General features: G+C 39.5%; 1 protein-coding gene across 1 annotated transcript in view; it reads left to right on the top strand.

Annotated features, from left to right (window-relative positions):
• The window catches only part of OTUD7B (OTU deubiquitinase 7B), a 62103-nt gene that overhangs the window by 8624 nt on the left and 33980 nt on the right, over positions 1-19499 (top strand). The window contains exon 2 of the mRNA XM_067569377.1: positions 17193-17343. Coding sequence (XP_067425478.1) covers positions 17259-17343 — 85 coding nt within the window. The 5' untranslated portion in view covers positions 17193-17258. The remainder of the gene's footprint in view (positions 1-17192; positions 17344-19499) is intronic.

Below are 19499 nucleotides of genomic sequence, written 5' to 3'. Positions count from 1 at the left end.
CTTGTCTCTTGCACTGCCTACTGTATGAATCCAGAGAGGAACCCAATAGTTAATAAACTCAGAAGGCAGACAGCACTTAGTATCTGATTCATGCAAATTGTTTTTCACCTCCTGTTCAGAGATTAGCATACTAGACCTATCTGAGTTTTCTTACTAGGTTGGCCCATCTCCTCACTTAAATGGCTCCATCGGGGTATGATTACAGCTAAAGGTGATGTAACTGCCCAGAAGAGAAGACCTATCTATTGTTTCACAGCTTAGAAAAATGAAGGAATTAAACTTAGTAGTGATGAATATGGATGTTCTTAATATGTATGAACTTAGTAAGTAGTTCTTAGATGACTTAGTACTTATGGCATTCATTTTCTATATTTCTGTGGACGTGGTGGACAAATAGGAAGTATTATACCTATAAGGACCAGATTTATTATACAGCAGAGCTACGTGTGGCTCATAGTGCACAGTACAATCTTAATAATACATAGAAGCACTGGGCAAACCATAACATTTTGAGTCACAGCTTAACTTATTAAGACTGCTTTTAAATAGTGATCATTTGTTAAATATTACACGCAGATTTTGAGGTGAGGGAAAGGAAAGGGTAAAAAATGCAAGAGAGAAACTTAAATGTTACCCGAAGCTTTGAAGTTGCTGGCGTTGGAGTTGTATCACAATTTAAATATATTGGTCACGGTTTTGTGCCTAACAGTTTTCAAATAAAAAAAAAAAAATCCTATATTATGTGAGGTTAGAGAATGCACTTAGTAATTGAAAAACTGAAATCATAAGCTCTAGAGATGGACTAGGACCCACTTAGTCTGCTTCCTCCCTCACTATCCCCTGGTGTACATTTACTAATGTTAAGTGTGTCTGCATGAAATCCTCCTGTTCTACCTCACAGCCTAGATCATCTTGTGACATAGCATTTCTGACATTTGACACACCCAAGCCCTATTAAAAAACAGGCTTCTGTAACTGGGTTGGGAATTGCACATACCCATCCCAATTTCACTGTACATATTTTTATTTTAAACAGCAAAGAAACATTTGAAATCTTCATTGGCTGCTGTTGCTGCTTGGATGTTTAAGTTGTTAAAGTAACAAACATCTTTAAAAATAAAAGCCAAAGTCAGGTAACTTTAAATTCTTTGGCAAATGAAATACATACCTTGGGTTGAAATTGTAAAGATGTCTAATGCACTTTTGGGTGTTGTGTAAATAAGTGACCTGAGTGAACAGGAAACTGACATCAAGTACTGTAAACAAACAGGTGTGCACATGTTATGGCTTTCATAGTTACTTTAAAACAAAAATGCTTCTTGGGCATCTTTAAGAGCCTGATCCTGCAACACTTGCCTGCATGAACAATATCTTTGACTTCCTCGGGGCTGCTGGATTTGACCCGTCAGTTTCATTCTTTCAGATTCATAGGCCCAGAATACTTTAGCATCCTTTAAGAATGTTCTTTCCTGAAACCGAACCTTGAGAAACCTTAAATAAAACAATGTGTGCTCACGTGCACACACTTAGTCTTTTGATAAGTAATTATTTAAGGTTGGGCAAAAAATAAATACCAAACCTCTCTGCCCTCCTCCCCCCCATGTTCAGTCTGCTACTATTGTGCCAGAATCAGGATAGGATGCTGTACTACTGGCCTTGATAAGATTGCCCAGTTTCTGAAGGTCAGACTTATTATACAAGCCAAATGATTAAAATTCCCAAATAATTATAATTCAAAAGGCTATTATCAGTGGTGTTGAAAGTGCAGTTGCCAGTTTGAAAATGTTTTCCTTTCTTCTTTGCGTACAACTGATATAGCATCTGGCACATTGATTTGATTCCATGCCAAAAGCAAACCTGGGAACAGTCTTTAAAAACAGTTTGGTGTATAGCTTTTTTAATTTGACAAGTGGTATTGATAAGACAAATGACTCCAGTAGTAGAGGCTGTGGACATAAAGATTCTGGCATTGTTTGCAGAAAAGTTCTGTAGTGTAACTCAATATAGGTTGTTTTTTTTGTTTTTTTGGCAATCAAGGCTTGATCTCTCTGGAGGCCCATCAGAGACCACAGAACTATTCTGAATTTAACAATGTGTTCATTAGAGACTAGAGTAAAATACCAGATACACTTCACTTCTGACCAGTAAATATGGCTTGGTTATAACTTTTTATGTGTGTAGAGCTTTACAAATTATACATAGGGGTGACTTTACCCACTGCTGAAATGCAGCTATTTCTGGGGTCAAATGGTGTTTTAACAGCACACAACTTTGCACAGTGGTTTAAAACAGAATGCAAAGAACTGTGCATCCAGTGGAAACTGCAGTGAAAACAATGTACAATAATTATGGAAGATTGGGCTAGAATGTTGGTGTTAACACCCCTGCTTTTATGGAAGGTAGCTTGAGAACTTTAAGGGTATGTCTACACGGCAGTAAAATGGCCCAGGATCTGTGACTCCACGAGGGAATGAGCCCAGGCTGCAGCCCAAGCCTGAACTGTAATTTTATAACCCCTCCGTGTGAGCCTGAGTCAGCTGACCTGGGCCATCCATGGATGTTTTATTGTCGTGTAAACATACCCTAAGTGACCAAAATTGGCTAGGTCTTTTGTCTTAAATCTCAACTGCAAACAGGCCACCTCCATCACCACCACCAGTACTGAGAAGCAACATGTGGTGCAGTGCAGAGCTGGAGAGAGGAGGGCCACCCACTGAATTGCCACTACCCGTTCTGTAACATCATATTGCCGTAATAATGCTTTGCACTTGGTGCTATTTATCGGAGCACCTCCCAGTTCTTAACAAAAGTGACTAAACTTCATGATACGCATTTTACAAAATGTGAAAGTGGAGCCGAGTTTGTGACTGGCCCAAAGGCATACAACAAGGCAGTGAAAAGTGAGGAAAAGAACCCAGGTCTCCTGATACTCAGGCCTGGTCTGCACTAAGGATCTACTTCAGGATGGCTGCGTGTCTGTAGGAGTGGAAAAAACCACAACCAGAACAGAAAAAGACTTCTGTTGACCTAGCCACCGCCTCTTGGAGAGAGGGATTACCTGTGCCGATGGGAGAGGTTTTCCCAACGCTGTAGTTAACTCACCTCCCCAAGAGGCAGTGGCCATGCTAAAAATCTGCATCAGTGCAGCTGCAATGCCTAAGTGAAGACACTCGGGGTGAGAGCTTTGCTGTCAGCGTAGTTAATCCAGCTCCCTGAGAGGCAGTAGCTATGCTGAAGGGAGAAGCTCTCCCTCTGACCTAGCGCTGACTAAGCCGTGGCTTATGTTGGTATTGCTACATCCCTCAGGGGTGTGGACTTTTCACATCCTTGGGAGATGTAGCTATGCTGATGTAAGTTCCCAACGTGCAGCAGCCCTCACTCCGGACTTGTCCCTTTCACTTTTCACTTGTGTGAAAAAACACACCCCAAGCGACATAAATTTTGCCGGCATAAGCGCTTATGTGAGCGGGTCTCCCACCGACATAGCAATTGTCGCTTGTTGGGTGGTTTCAGGATGTCGGTGGGAGAGCTGTCTCCCGTCGACATAACGCAGCTACACAAGCGCTCGTACAGCGACACTTAAGTGTAGGCTACCCCTCAGCCTGCTGATCTCTGCTTTGTGAGAGATCTGCCTTGAGCACAACCCAAGCCACTGTCAGAGGAAAGTGCTAAACTTCTAATGAACGATCAAAACGTCATGACATTTTTTAAAATTTTTTTTAATCAAATATTTAAAATGTCACAAACTGCTGCCACAGTACTCTAAAGGAATCTTGAACCAATGTTTGATGAGACCACAGGCCTCCAGAGATTAATCTAAGGGTTTGTCTACACTTAAACTCTGTAGTGGTGCAGACCAGGCCCTAATTCATTGACTAAGCATTGCTGCCATCCTGACTCACCTTTATTTAGTGCACTGTACATTATTTTAAAAATGACGTATGACTGGATAAGTTCTTTTCCTCAAAAGGCAGTTATTGGTGTCTGAATATCACTCTTGTAGTATGTGCAGGGTAGGACAAAGTAAGTTAAAAATCTAATGTCCAGGGTGGAGGATGATTGGATTTTTGGTTAAGTATGATATAAAGGAGTGGTCCATGAATCAGACTGAAACCCACAACGTATAAATCTGTGATGTATGGTTCTATGCCACATGCTGAAACACCTATGTGCAAAGGATAAGTTCAGGACGTACTAATAACCTTTATTCTACTCTTCCCTCACTCTTGTTGATTTAAGTAATACCCTGTGGTTATTGTTACACTTTAGAAGTATTTCATTTTCTTTGTTTCTTTAAATGCCAGTAATTTCATTTTGGGACAGAATTCTTTAAACCTAATACACTAAGAGCAGAATTGTGTCCTGATTCAAGAAAGGATAATGTCCACATTCTAAAAGTTTTAGTTAGAGAAGCAGAGAAAAGCCACTGAAACTGAACTTGACATGCTGTGCCTCTGGTCTTCGGAGGTGTTGAACACTTATCAGGACTGGATTCCTCACTGATTGACTAACTTAAACAACTGTAGATTTAAGGCTGGCTAAATATTCAAATCTCAACCTCACAGTCAAGTCAGAAACTGTTTAAACAGGGTGTGATAGAAGTTGAAAAAGACCCTCTGAAATGGTGATTTGCTACTATAATTCAGAGTCAGCTGTATTAAAGATCAAGCTCTTGTGTGTACTATTAAAATATTCTTTGTTTCATATTTTACAGTAGGTTAAATAGTGAATAAAACCAATTCCTGTATGAACTAAGAACAGGATTTCGTTTTTTTCAGCTTTTTTCTCGAGTTTACTCTACTTTTGAAAAATGTGCAGTGTTGTGTGATACTGTAATTGAGGTTGCATGGCAATACCTCATGCTCTTACCGTGTGACAGTTTTCCTTGTGTTCTCAGTTTCTCATCTGTAGACAGCAAATACTTACCAATGTGTCATAGGGTGAGGTTAATTATCCTTTTTATAGCATTTTACAGACATTAGCTAAGTAGCCATCATGAGGTGGATATTTTAGATGACTAACTGATGTCAGTAAAGCACTTGGAGATCTGTGTAGGCAAGGCTATATATATATTTTATGGGGGTCACCCATGCTGTGCCAGAATTAAGGCTGAGCCACGCTCCCACATGAAGAGCAGATGTTTGTGTGCTCTACACTCCATATTCATTTTCAGATTGTTTTGAGAGTTGGTATGCCTCACTCACTGGAGTCTGGAATGAGGTTAGTGGAGCAAGTTTGAGGACTTTGGTTAAGGGGTTTTCAAGACGCTACTACACCTAAAAATGAGCTGACTTTTAGAATGTTCAGTTTTTAACATTTCTCGGTGCAGAGCTAGAAAAAACAGTTCATAGTTGACCCTTGTAAAACTCGTATTGCTGGACTGCCCCTGGGCGGGCTCAGCTGTTCAGTGGAACCGAGGACCCATTTAGAGAGAGGTCAAGTTATTGATGTACAGCAGCTTTAGTACCTGACCTTACAGTGTCCGTTGTAAGTGCAATTTTGAAGAGGGTAAGCAGCGTGTAAGTGTATCCCCAATGTCATCTAGCTGTCCGGGAGAATTTGGTGGGTGGCACTGTCTCGGATATGAAGCCTGGTATAGTGACATGGGGCTAGGCAGCCGTGGGCGGGACTAGCTGCCACACTGAAAACGAGAGATGTCTTCAAGAGTCCTTGACAAGATGAAACTGTTCTGTGCCAGGAGGGGTTTGCTGAATTCCAGCTGGGCAGCGCTAGGCATATCAGTCTGTGTCTGTGCAGGGAGGTAAGAACAGGGCTGTTTGGTGTCTGACCAGATACCCAGTGCCGAGATTGGGCTGGGGAGCTGAGAACAGGCTCGCTCAATGTCGGTGCATGCCCCAGGCACGCAGCATTAAGACTACAGGGGTGCGAATTGCAGAGCGTGTCAGAAGGTTGCACTCTAACTGCAGAGCATACAGCGCAAACAGCGGCATCCACACAGGGCAGTTGGAGTGCAACATTTTGGTGCACTCTGTCTTCACACCCCTGTAGTCCAAAGTGTGGTGCAGTGTAGATATAGCGGCTAGGTGACTGCTACGGGCACCTACCACTGAGATCAGAAGGGGAGGAAGAACTCCCATTGAGATGAATGATACAGTTTACATCTCTTAGAGCCATTGTTTCAGGCTTTATACATCTCCAGGTGGAGTTCTTTCTGCTTAGAGCATCCCATTGAGTTGGATGAGCCTCTTCAAACCTCTGAGATTGTTTGGGGGTGTGGTGGGGCAAACATTACCTTAAATGTTTGTTTTTTGGGTTTAAAGTTTAGCTATCCTCCACCTTCTAGAAGGGCACAAAGCAGCACTAAACAACCTTAATTCTGGTTTAACAAAGCTTTTTGGCTGTGAATATCTGTAAAGTATAATGCATTGTTTGGGATCAATTTAGCTCCTTATGTCAGATTATGGACAAACTAAGTTATGAGAAGATATAAAAAACAACCCTACAGTAGGTGTAGCCAGACTTAAAGCTAAATAGCAGCTTTGGGTACTAGAGAGTAAACTAGGATGGTGCTGAGTTACTGCCCTTTTGTAGTGGATACAAAGAGTGATAAAATTAAATTGTAATTTAGTTCTAGCTTTTTAAAAAGCTATTAGTGAAAATGTACACATTTCATAGAGGTATCCTGAGACACTCCATCTACTCAATAAGCTGCCCTGAAGAACTAGCCAACTGAACTTACTGCAGTGAGCAGTCATGTTGACATGCTCATAATAGGTGTCCATGTGTTAGACAGTCAAGATAAAGGGGCTGGTAATAAAAATACAGTAGCTTACAAATTAATTTTCAATATAGTGGGCTACTGGAGCTTGATGTACTCACGGGAGCTGAATACTTTGTTTTCCACATACTTTTCACCTGCACCTATATATTCATCCTAACATGCCTTTCAGAAACAAATCAGCAATGGTGCTAATAACACAGAATATCTCAGACTGCTTAAAACAAAATGAGATTTTGTAAACAGCATTGGTGTAATCTTCTCAAGTTGAGAATGGTCATCTTAAGTTTTATTTATATATATATAAAATATATTCAAGAAAAAGGTAATTAAAATGTTGCAAAATTTCACAAATTCTGCAAACTAGCAGCGTTTGGCATTCTGTTACAAATTTCTTCAATATTTAGCAAAGTTCTGTAGCTGATTTGATGTCTTTATAGTGCCCAAATTAGTTTAATTTTTCTGAAAACATATATAGGAGAATTAGGTTTAGTTTAAGTTATAGTGGATTCTTTTGTTTCCTGCTATTTGGTTATGTGTTTGTCTTCTGTAGACCTTGAAGTTGTTGCCGGTGTTTGCTCAAACTGAGAGAGGTTTTCTTAATCAACAGGCACAAGAAATTTTAACAGCCTGACTCTACTCCGATCACTCCATGTTTTGCAAGCATATTTCATAGTTTGTATCATAGCAGAAGAGGCATTGAACTTTGAGAATTCCTAGCAGTCTTGGACATTGTGGTTTTAAAATGAGTAGTCATGCTCAGTTCGAGGAAAATATTGACATCATTCTCAATAGTCTAAAATAAGGCTGGGTTGTTGTTTACTTCTCTAAGTCTCCACTTGTTGAGATGCTAGTGCCATTGCTACGGCCACAACTATGGGAGGTTTGTTTTTTGTTAAAATTCTCTTTTGTTTATGAGGATTACCTTTTTAATCAAACTTCATTGCGTTAAAATCTTTTTTCATAGTTTTCCCCTTTGATTTTTGGAGCCTGGAATTTAATGCATACTGAACTGGTATGTTAGACTTAGAAGGACCAAGTATTTTGAAATTAAGCTGCATTTTAGGAAAATATGTATGGAAAGCTGTATTGAGGGAAGTATTATTACTGCTTATCAACTTACAGCGTTTTACAAAGGTAAAATGTTGTGTGCCCTGAAGATCTTATAATCTAAGTAGATAATGCAGAAGAACACAGGACAGCAGTTGAAAAAAGATGTTGTAATGGCTTATTGATTAGGGGGGATTGCTAGGAGAAATTTGAAGGAAGGGGAAGATAGTGTGTTTGAGGACAAGGGGAGACTGCTCCAGGTCCTGAGGGCAGTATGATGGATAGCCTGAAACAGAATAGGAGAAGACAAAAGCAGTAAAATGACAGGATTAGAGTGAGCGTATATGGAACTTTTGTATGAATCTCATAATTGCAAGATGTACCATGTACCTGCCAGTGCCAGATTCTGAAACTTAATTTCCGTGAGACTATTTTGCCAAATTGTGGTGGTGTATTACAGTAGGATTTGAGTCTGTAATATCATAAGTTCAAGCAAGACTTAAATGTTGGAAGGGGGGAAATGTCCAGATAAGCTATTGCTGTTTTTAAGTGTTTGACCAAGAGGAAGTTGGGTATAAAGTTACTTCCATGAATGTAATGTTCTAGTGGAAGGGTCCATCCTGGTAAGTGATTATGGTGAGCTCTAGGGTCCTCAGCTATGGCCTTTTGTCAAACCAATCAGTAATTTACCATGAAATGTCTGATCTGTTGGGGTGGTTATTCCTCCCATAAACCATGGCTAATATAGAAAATGTCAAGAAAATAAAGTGGCTTAAAAGTTGCGAGCTGTAAAGTCATGATGTTTTCAATAGCAACCAGTCAGTGAGCATTACTATTGTCCCTGTACTCCATTAGTTATAAATTACGGCATTTTCAATGCCTGGCGAAGAACTGTTTTTCCTCTTTTCATTATGTAAGTTTATACCTCGGCCGTTTTTAATTTGCATAACATAGAAATGTAGCAGACAGAGTTCACTGAACATAGATCTCAGTATCTTGCCATTGACTGGCAATCGGTCACTTGGAGTACACATGAGAACAGTCACAACAATAGGATGGCCCCAGTACTTTAATACAGTTGTGACAGGATCCCATGTAGAGAACAAGGGCTAGTCTACATTAGAGTTAGGTTGGCTTAAACTACATCACTCAGGCTGTAAAAACAAATTTCATGCTCTTAATAATGTAATTACGCCAATCAAGGCTCCAGTATAGACATTGCTCGGTTGATGGAAGAATTCTCCTGTCAACCTAGCTACCGCCTCTCACAGGATTTACTACAGCGACAGAAGAATCCCTTCCATCACTGTCATCAGTGTCTATGCTACAGCAGCGTAGCTGCAGCGTTTCTAGAGTAGATATACCCCACGGCTGGAAGGGGAGGAGAGCATGTTTGATGGGCATTGCATTAGAAGGAAAGAATCAGGCTAGTAACTGCTGAAAATGAGGATAGAGACTAGGGGACCAAAGTAGAGGAGGCTCTAATAGTCCATAACATTTATGAATTACCGGTCTTTTAGGAACCCTAAGGGCCCAATGGCCCATTTAATTTAATTGCTAGAATGATGTCTGCAAGTTGTTTGCCTGGAATGCAGATTGCTTCCTAATATTGCCTTAAATTGACAACAAATAAAAATCTGATTTGGTTAGAGCTGGATATGAAGGAGAGGAAGTAACTGTAGAAACATTCATGGAGGATAGGTCCACCAATGGCTATTACCCAGGATGGGCAGAGATGCAAAACCATACTCTGAAGTGTCCTAGCCTCTGTTTGCCAGAAGCTGGGAATAGGAGACAGGGGACTGATCACTTGATGAATACCTGTCCTGTTCATTCCCTCTGAAACACCTGGCATTGGCCATCATTGGAAGACAGGAGACTGGGCTAGATGGACCATTGGTCTGACCCAATATAGCCATTCTTATGTTCTTAACATTAACTTGTGTAGATTTTCATGTCACGCATGCTAAGATCTCCTGAAATCAACATACACCATGTCTTCTCATTGAAAAATAGGATACTATCACTTGGATTTACAGCTATTACAAATCTGAAGATCTGGTTGTGGTATTTATATGGCAGTAGCATCCAAAATGTGCTAGAAACTGTACAGTCTGTGCCATTCAAATCACAGGAATTATTTTCACACTGACTTCATGGTGATGCAGCTCTTTACTGATCTAACTGTTGAAGTCTTTATTCCATTCACTTTTCCAGATGGAAGGTAAATGCTCTCTGTGAGGTCCAGTGTAGAATTAAATTCTTCCACTTTATCTGTATAGGGCTCCCCTACTAGGGAAAAATCATTAATGCCCTATGCTTATATAGCACCTTCCAAATGAGGATCTCAAAGCTTTGTAAATATTAATAAATTAAGTATCCCAACTACTCTGTGAAGTAGTTGCTACTCCTGTTTTTAGATTTTAAACCTGAAAGTATCTGGCACTGCTATCGAGTCTGTGCCCAGAAACCCACACGTATATAGCCTGTGGGTGAAATAGATATGATTTGTAATGTTTGGTGGCTTTGATCCTAGAAATGTATTTACAGAGCCTGTACCCCAAGGTGGCATTGTTTGACAGTTTTGATTACTTTATCTGAGTGTTCATCCTTTGGGCACAGGTTTAATATCTCTGCCAAAAGGAGTGGATAAGAGCCTTTTGCTCCTAGGCAATGAATTATTGGAAGGGAACTGTTGGGTCTTTTCACAGCAAGGAGGGTTATTGTAAGGAATTATCACCTGGTATATATACTTGATGCCCATTTTGAAATTCCATGAAATACTTCTTTAATATATCTAGGGCAATCAATTATGAAGCCTCAATGAGTGAAGAAACACCCCCATGAGTGACATAAGCTTTGCTGGCATACACGCTTATGTAGCCACATTATGTTGACGAGAGAGGGCTCTCCCGCTGACATAGTAAAACCACCTAAATGAGCGGCAGTAGCTATGTCAGTGGGAAAGGTCTCCCTCCGACATAGCGCTGTCCACACAAGCACTCATGCTGGCAAAACTTGTCACTCGGGGTGTTTTTTCACACCCCAAGCGACAAAAGTTTTGCCGGCATATTTGCTAGTGTAGACAAAGCCCAAGACTGGTTTTCTTCAGTCTTGTTCAAGTTGGTTGAGAAAACATTTAAGTTAAACCAAACAAGCTACTCTTTTACCCAGTTGTTGTACTGGTACAAATATTTTGCATAGGGATGTGAATTTTTTTACCAGAATAGTTATACCTGCTCATCTAGAGTGGAAGCAGTTATACTGGTTTAGCTTTATTCCTTTTCATGCACAGAAAAAGCTATCCTGATACAAAGCACTGCATCCATCCTGAGGGGAAGGTTGTACTGCTTTAACTGCACAAGTTTAGTTAACAATCCAATTTCTGTATGTAGACAAGCTTTTATACCAAAATGATTGTCCACACAGGAGTTTGCACTGATTTAATTAAACCTGATGCAGGTTTGTGTACAGATAAGCCCTAGGTGTTGTGTTGGATTCTTCATCATTGAAGAAGTTTAAATCAAGATTGGATTTTTTTAAAGAAAGAGATGCTATAGTTTGAACGGGAATTATTTCAGGGATGTTTGACCTCCTCTAGAGCACAGGCTGTAGGTCTAGAGATGATCACACTGGTTCCTTCTGGCCTTAGAATCTGTCTCTCTATTAATGTAATTTACTCTGTGGCTTGGTTTACACTGAAAAGTTGCATCAGGATAGGTGTGTTGGTCAGGTCTGAAAGAAAAAAACAGATGTAGCTATGCAACAAAAGCCCCAGTGTAGACGCATCTATGTTGATGAAAGGATTATGTCAACAGAAGCCCTAACTTTGTTTGGGAAGGCAGAGTTTCTATACTGAAACGCCTTCTGTTGGTGTAGGCTGTATTTACACTACAGGGCTGTGTTTGACACATGCCGGTATAGTCTCTATACTGTAGACCTAGTCTCATTTTAAGGCCCCTTTATGCTGCCAGAATGGTGTAAAGAGGCCTTGGAGTAAATGCCTTTTCCTGGAGAAGGAAAATAGGTTTTATAGAGGACTCTGAGGGGAGGCTGTTAATGTTCAGGGGCTGCATTTAGTGTTGGTTCTGAAGACGTACTCCCTTTACCGGTGGCAGAAACAAGAGGAGGTATTCCCCAGTCTCGTAACATTTACTGCGCATCCTTCATGTATATGGCAATACCTTTTGTTCATCTTTCTGAGGTATTGAATATGCTTGTCCGGAGATCAAGGAAACTATGCTATATTCATCACTTTACCAGTACTATTCTTTTGTGTTCATACGAGGTGTTTTGCCTATCCTGCATTTGACAGGAAGAAAAACAAAGCCTCACTTATTTTTATTATTCTTACCGCAATGAAAGCTTATCCGTCTGGCCATTCAGAAGCTAACAAAAGCTTTTTTTTAAAAAAAAAAGGTCTCAGCTGATGTAGCTCAGCATGCTAAAGAAGTCTTGTGCTGTGCTTCCTGTGCTTTATTCTCAACTCTGTTACTGCATCTGGAATTTACACTGCATTGGAAATCTTTACAAGGATGAATTCTGGAGTTGATTAACCTTGAAAGACCTGTAAGTTTTGTGTGTGTCACTTCCATTGGTTCTGTTGATACAAGAAATAAACGAATCTCAGCTTTCCTGCAATTATACAGTCCAGCACAGCTGCTTCATTGTGAAAGGCACTTTGGTCCTATCCACAGTACAAAAAGCTACTATGTTGGGGGACCTAGTTACAGCACAGTTCGGACTTGTAGTTTAGGCCCTGGTTTAAATTCAAGTTGTGGAATGGCTTAATTAAAGGTGTGGGTTTTTTAAATCAATTCAGTTAAATTGTTGCAAAAGGGTCTGCAGACACTCTTATTTGGATTTAAACTTGGTTTATATGGGTTTAGCTTTATTGGTAAATGTACAGGTGCAAGCTAAACAGATCTAACCAGTTTTAGACCAATATGTGTGTCCACATAAAGGTTTGCCCTAGTTTCACTGAATCAATTTTCTATCGGAATTTAAACTGCTGTGGTTTGTTTTGTATACCAGTCCTTAAATGGGGTTAAGCTGTGTAGTAATTTGGTGTACAGTGTAACTAGGTACACCAATGTGTCTGCTTTCTGTAGCATAAGTAGAATAAACTAAGTATCCATTGTAAAAGGTGAAAAGCAAGGAAAGATGACAAAAGCATGGTGTCACGTAATGGGTTATTAAGAGATACAGCTTTTGTAGGTGTGAATGTGTTGGCTCTAGAAAGCATCCAACAATTCCATTTTATCTGAGTGTGTGGGTAAACATTGTGACTTCTCAGTAATTCCTCTTCTTATATCTTCTGTGTAATCAGAAAGATGGATTTTTTCATTGTAAGAGGTGGTAGCACTAGCTCAATGAATGAATGAGGCAGACATTGATCTCTGTGTGCAGTGTTGTCGTAGCCATGTTGGTCCCAGGATATAGGAGAGACAAGTTGGGTGAGGCAATATCTTTTATTGGATCAATTTCTGTTAGTGAGACAGAGAGAGATGCTTTTGAATTTACACAGTGCTGTAAACACTTGCTTAGGAATTACAAAGAGGAAGTTGAGGTGGTTGAGGTTATCCTCTGTTGTGACTAATGTCTGGTTTAACTTTAATGTTGCCACAGCTGAAACAGAAGTGGTGATGTCCCATCTCACTTAAGGCAAATGTGGGTTCAGAAAGTGAATTAAGATAATATTTGGGATATAGTCAAATCTGGAGCCAATAATAGAGTGTCAAATACTGACTCCTCTGAAGCTTTTCTGTTTCTGTTTACAGTGTTAGTCATATGATTCTAATAGAGAAACACTAAAGGGGGGACATTGGATAGTTTATTTTCAAAAAGTGGGTCTTGTATAACTTTTATTAAAAAAACACATGATGTAAATAAGTTCTCTTGAGTTAAAAAATCAACAAGATGTTTGTTTGTGTTTAACCCACTTCAGTGTTTTGGTTGTGGTCAGTACCTCAGCATTGTGCTAATAATGTGTCTTGAAAGTGAAACCGACTGAACTAACTTATTATGCAGGATGAACACAGTGTGCAAAGTAAAACTGTATACATAGTGAAAAGTAAATTTAAAATAACAAAATAGGACATTTAGATTTTTTTAACCATGTTTTAAACACAATTTTAACATTATGCTGACCCGTGGATGTAGGTAAGCCTTCTAGTGAAATGTGTGTGAGATGAACTGGATTTTGAAGGGGAGAGATTAAAACAAAATGTTCCCTGTGAAGCATCTTTGATCCCAGGGGTGAGCTTCCTGGAAGCACAGAAAGAAAGGACTTCATGTCCACTGGTGCATCCTGCAAATAATTGTCAGCACTGCAAGCATTGTAAATGTGGTATATGTTAAAAACCAGTTCTAAAACTTTTTTGCTTTCGTGTTCGTTGCTTTTACAGCAAGCAGGAAACCCTACTTGGGTTACTTTCATCATTTGAACTAATCTTATTTATAATATGATTTAGAGGATATGTATAGATGAGGAGGTGGTGGTTCTTGTGTTTAATACATGACTGGGACCCAGGAGATCCTAGATCTGCCACAAGCTTCCCATATAAACTTGAATCAACCACCTAATCTCTGTGCTTTGGTTGCCCATCTGTTAAATTGGGAGTGCGGAAGCGGGGGGAGTGGGCGAGTTCTCTACCTCACAGGAGGTGTTGAGGATGACTATATTAACACTTGTGAAGCAATCGGATAATTTTACAGATAAAGACATACGATCAATGACTGAAGTTGAAGCTAGTCCAATTCAAACTCTGAGCGTGCCTTTCTAATTGTAAGAGTAATTAAGTGTTGAAACAATTCACTTTGTGTAGTAGGTTTTCCATCACTTGACATCTTTAAGAAAGACATCCTGTCATGATTTAGAAAGATACTTTATTTCAGTGATAAGTCATTAGGCTTGATGCAGGAATTACTGGGTGAAATTTTATGCCTTTGCTAAACAGGAAGTCAGACTAGATGACCGCAGTGGTCCGTTCTGACCTTAATCTCTGTACGAGCAATTGCTTTTAAGGCCAGAATATGTGCTTGTGCTGAGTCAGTCATTTGAGGTATTTTTTGTAAAAATATTGGGGATTGGAGTGGTGAGCAGAAAGCACTCTGATCCTAAATAGAATTTTGAGACCTTGGTCTAGTTTTTCTGGTTTGAGATAGTGACCTCTCTTCTGCCTGGTGCAGCTCTAGCTTCTCTCCGCTGTAGCAATAGTAATGGTGAAAGTACAAGTAGATGTGTAACATAAAAATACAAAATCCAAACACCAGTGAGGGTGTGGATGTTTCTTCGTTTGAACCCTTGCAATTAATCTGCTTAAAGTTCATTATGGTGTGTTTGGAACTGAAGTTTTCCGTCTGTTTCACCTCTTAGTTGAGACACATGTGCATGAGGGAGTTTTCTAAGCAACTGTAAATGCTATGGGTGAATGGGTGTGGGCTGTTTTGCTTCTTTTTTCTGCATTCCAAAGGTCAATGCTTTGCTATATTACGTTTTTAAAAATTGCTGAAACCATCAAAAGGAAATATGAGATTCTTTGGTTCCAGCAATTCACAAGCTCTCATCTAAAAGCTATGTAAGCACTGAATATAGCATTTGTCATAGGTTAGGTGGCATGTTAAGGACATGTGTGTGACCCAGACCCAGAATGTAGAATGGCTTTCTATATCTGATTACCATAAGCACAGCAAGGGTCCCCATATACTGCCAGCAAAAATTTTGCCTGATATTTATATATGCTAATATTTGATACCCTACAAATGAGGACAGTCCAGAAATTGCACAAGTGATAAAAATATTATGGCTTTTCCATGTATGAAGTTAATCCACGTGTGATTAGCAAGCACAAAATTACATTAAGATAACAAGAACAGTATCACTGTTTTAAACCAACAGACCCAGCAAATTCCAAGTTAAGGTTTGCCTGCTTCACTTACTTTGGTTAGAGTTTGAGATCTGTAGGCCATTTTGTGGTTTTGCTCATCTTTCGTAGGCCTAGAAATTTTTGACATTTGGTAAGGTAAATGGATTAGTCTGTCTTTGTAGAGTACTGAAAATATCTTACATTAATCAACCTTACACACTCTTTTTTTTCCTCCCTCTCCAATCTGTATGATCAGTTTAGAATGAATTTTTTAAACTGCTTGCTTATATTCCCTGAAAATTGAGGTTTGAAAATCGCCCCTTACCTATTGTGCTGCTTGTTGAGGATGTTTGCTTGGTCCAAACCTCTGTGGACATAAACTTTGATTTCTACCTAGAAGAACGTAGAAAATCTGGATTGGTATTCATAAGTAGGAGTGCAGTGCACACCTACATATGACTTTTCAGACTTTTGGAACTGCTTACATTTAAATTACATAAATCTTGTGTTTGGACTTAAAATTTTAGGACTGGCTTGTTTGATTCATAGGAAGAGATTTAGCCATTGGAAGGGTCTTTTTTGGTAATCCTCTTTCAGAGGCCTTTCACTGAGGATAGGGGTGACTTTATGGGTAGAAAGAGATCTTGCATGGAAAATTACAAGGGCTGCCAGGCTTATTCATATTTCCACCAAGCTGAAGTACATCATCACTGTCTTTACAAGGAACTTGGAGGGTTTAGTAACCGCAAAATTTGAATGGAAGGTTTTGCAAATAAAACTGTGGCCTGGCTATTTAATAGCTTTATTCATTTTTTTAAAAGCAAGTGCATGTTGAAATGGTTTCTGCCTCATACAAAGTTTAATTGGTAAATTATTCTAGTCCAAAGGAAGGAGAATTTTTTAACCTGAAAAGTAGTTTGTTTTGTACAGACTGCATCTACTTATGAAAGGCAGTTTGTTCTAAATTTTTTCTTGTGAATTACAAACACATTTTGAAGAGGAATGTCTCTACATGGGAGATCAAGGATGTAGTGCTCTCAAAATAGATATTTAGATAAGAACCTTTCTGTAGATTCTCTGCCACTAGATACATTAATTTATTTTGCTAGCTACCTGTATGTTGTTTTGAATAAAAGTCCTACTGACTAAAGGAATGTTTTTTTCCTTAAGTTAGTCAGCTTTTGCATTACTTTATTTAGTAAAGCCATTTTTGTGTACACTGCATATTCTTTGCCTCAGACTGCTTCTGGTTTTGGATAACATTTCATTTAGGTTTAGTTAAATAGTTCTGGTATCACAAGCCATTACTGCACCTGTCACATAACTTAGGTGTATTGAAACAATTAGTGTCATGTTCTAGGAAACAGGAATAGCAACATAATTCATATTCTCTATCAATTAGTGAACAGTCAGGCAAGCAGCCACCTCTAATCCAGAAACAAAATTAGTTTTTAAAAGATGAGAATGAACCATCTGCACTGCCAGGCTAATTATTTTATACTTTGTAACATGAGCTGTGTACATTTCATTCTTAGATTGAAGACTAAGCTTTGATCTATGTCCCAGCTGTTTCCAACTGCCTGCAAGGAATTCATGATCACATGACCCTGGATATGGATGTCGTCCTGTCGGATTTTGTTCGCTCAACGGGGGCAGAGCCAGGACTGGCTAGAGACCTACTTGAAGGTAAAGAGTGAGTGATGGGATAGCAACAGATAATTCTTCAGAAGGTTTTATATTGGTGTAAAGGATAGAAAAAGGAGTCAAGAGAGGGGTAGGCAGACTGTCAGCAGGGACGTTCTGCACATATTAAGATTACCTTTATAGCACAGTTAGAGAGATCGTGGCTTGATCTTATGTTCCATGTCACTACAGTAACAGACCTCAAATGATTGCTGGGGTAAAATGCATAAAACAAAAGTACAGTATTGTATTGGAATATGCTTTTTATTCTTGTGTGGTGCACCCCACCAGCAACCATCCAAAGGGCTAGCAAAAATCGGTTTGGAAACAGGTGTTCTCTAAAGCTTGAACAAATTGCACTGGAGAAAGAGCATTTAGTGTAGTTTCAGTATACTATACCAGGTGGTTATTTCAGACTTTTGCAAGTGATTACGTTGCGATGGAGTGAACTGCACATGTACATTGAGGTGCCCTTTTTGCCTTTGAACTATTTACTTGCAAACTTCTCTGCTATTACTTTACACTAATCTTGGTCTTTGATTTAAGAATTTTACTGCATTTTCAAAAGTACAGCTTTTCTCATCTGTCAAATTATTAATCTTTCATGCATTTAGTGGTCAGACATCTTTTATCCTAAAAATTACACCTTTCAAGAACGTACGCAACCATGGGGATGCACTGTGCTTTAGAGAGACAGATCCCAAAACAAATGCAACCTGAACTGTGAAATCTAGTTTGGAACATCTATTTTTCATTAAATTAATTCTACATTTCCTATCAGTGTATGAATATTAGATTTTGCCTACATAGCAGTTCTGATGGCATACGATTTTCGGTTTTGTCATTGGAGCACTGACATAGTGTAGGTCAATCTTCTATCTTTGTTATGAAAACTTTGCATATAAAATGACATCAGGTGGGCATCACACTTCAGTCCAGTCTCCTGTCTAATATATATAAACTCTTTCAACCTGATAGCAGAGTATTAAGAAAAAAAAGGTGCAAATCTTCTCCCAACCTCTGTCTGTCTTAACTATAGATACTTTTAAAAATCCAGTTTCAGGTAGGTAGTACTTCAGTGTGGGTTTTTTAAAGTTATAATCAAGTTGTTATGCTAGGTTGCAACTGTTTTTGTTTGTTAATGGGACGTGTTGTCAGTGTACTACTAGTGCTAATGAAGATGGGACCAGCTGCCAGTATTTCTACTGCTGTCATATAGCCCACTTAGAGAAAGGCTAGCCAACATTTCAAGAACATCTACACCCAACTTTCGCTAGCTTTTCTGTGGTTACTGTTGTAGCTCCAAAGTGGTAGTAATGAGCTACAGGCCTAAACGTTGTCAGTGTAGATGCAAATTGCTTCACCTCTTAGCTCCAATTTCTCCCCTCATGATCATGTCCCTCAGGGGCTTAGGATTGGCTCATACTCATACATAGAGTGTTTTTGCTCTTCAAATTACTTTGGGTGATGGGAAAAGTTCCCATTCACTTCACTGGGGCCAGGATTTCACTTTGTATTTACAGATGGTAGTATTGTCTAGAACAGCGGTTCTCAACCTTTTAAAGCGGGGGGGCGACTTGCGGCGGCGGCGGGTTACATGGGAGGAACAATGCCCTCCGCCGAAACCCTTCCACCGTTTGCCCCTTTTCGGCGGCAGGGTTTCACGGGGGTGGGTGGGTGAGCACTTCTGGCGGCGGATTCGGCGGCGCGGTATGGCTCGCGTACCACCCAGCCTTCATCGAAGTACCACCAGTGGTATGCGTACCACCGGTTCAGAACCACTGGTCTAGAAGGACATCTGTCCAGTGTGTTTTTATGGTGTGTTTATAGGTGTTCTGGTCTCTAATTTAGGTTAGTGTTTCATTTAAGTGTGTTTATAGGTGTTCTGGTCTCTAATTTAGGTTAGTGTTTCATTTAAGGATTTTGAATATAGTCTTTTAGGAGAGCTATTTTGTGAGTTTTATCTCTTCCACTCCAATACTCTTGTGGTTATTTTGACTGTTGTAGTCTTAATTAATTTTCATAATACACTAGCAGAACTACTGCAGTCTTTATTTCTATTTATTATTTATTTGCATTATCATAGTACCTAGGAATCTGTCATGTGCCAGGATCAGTGGTGCTAGGCACTGTACAAACACAGAACAAAAATGGTCCCT

The sequence above is a fragment of the Emydura macquarii genome, unplaced genomic scaffold (assembly GCF_026122565.2).
Source record: "Emydura macquarii macquarii isolate MOO-44397 ecotype Brisbane River unplaced genomic scaffold, CSIRO-AGI_Emac_v2 contig_2924, whole genome shotgun sequence".
NCBI lineage: Eukaryota > Metazoa > Chordata > Testudines > Chelidae > Emydura > Emydura macquarii.
Note: the sequence above shows the minus strand (reverse complement) of the source record. Positions and strands in the feature narration are given on the sequence as shown.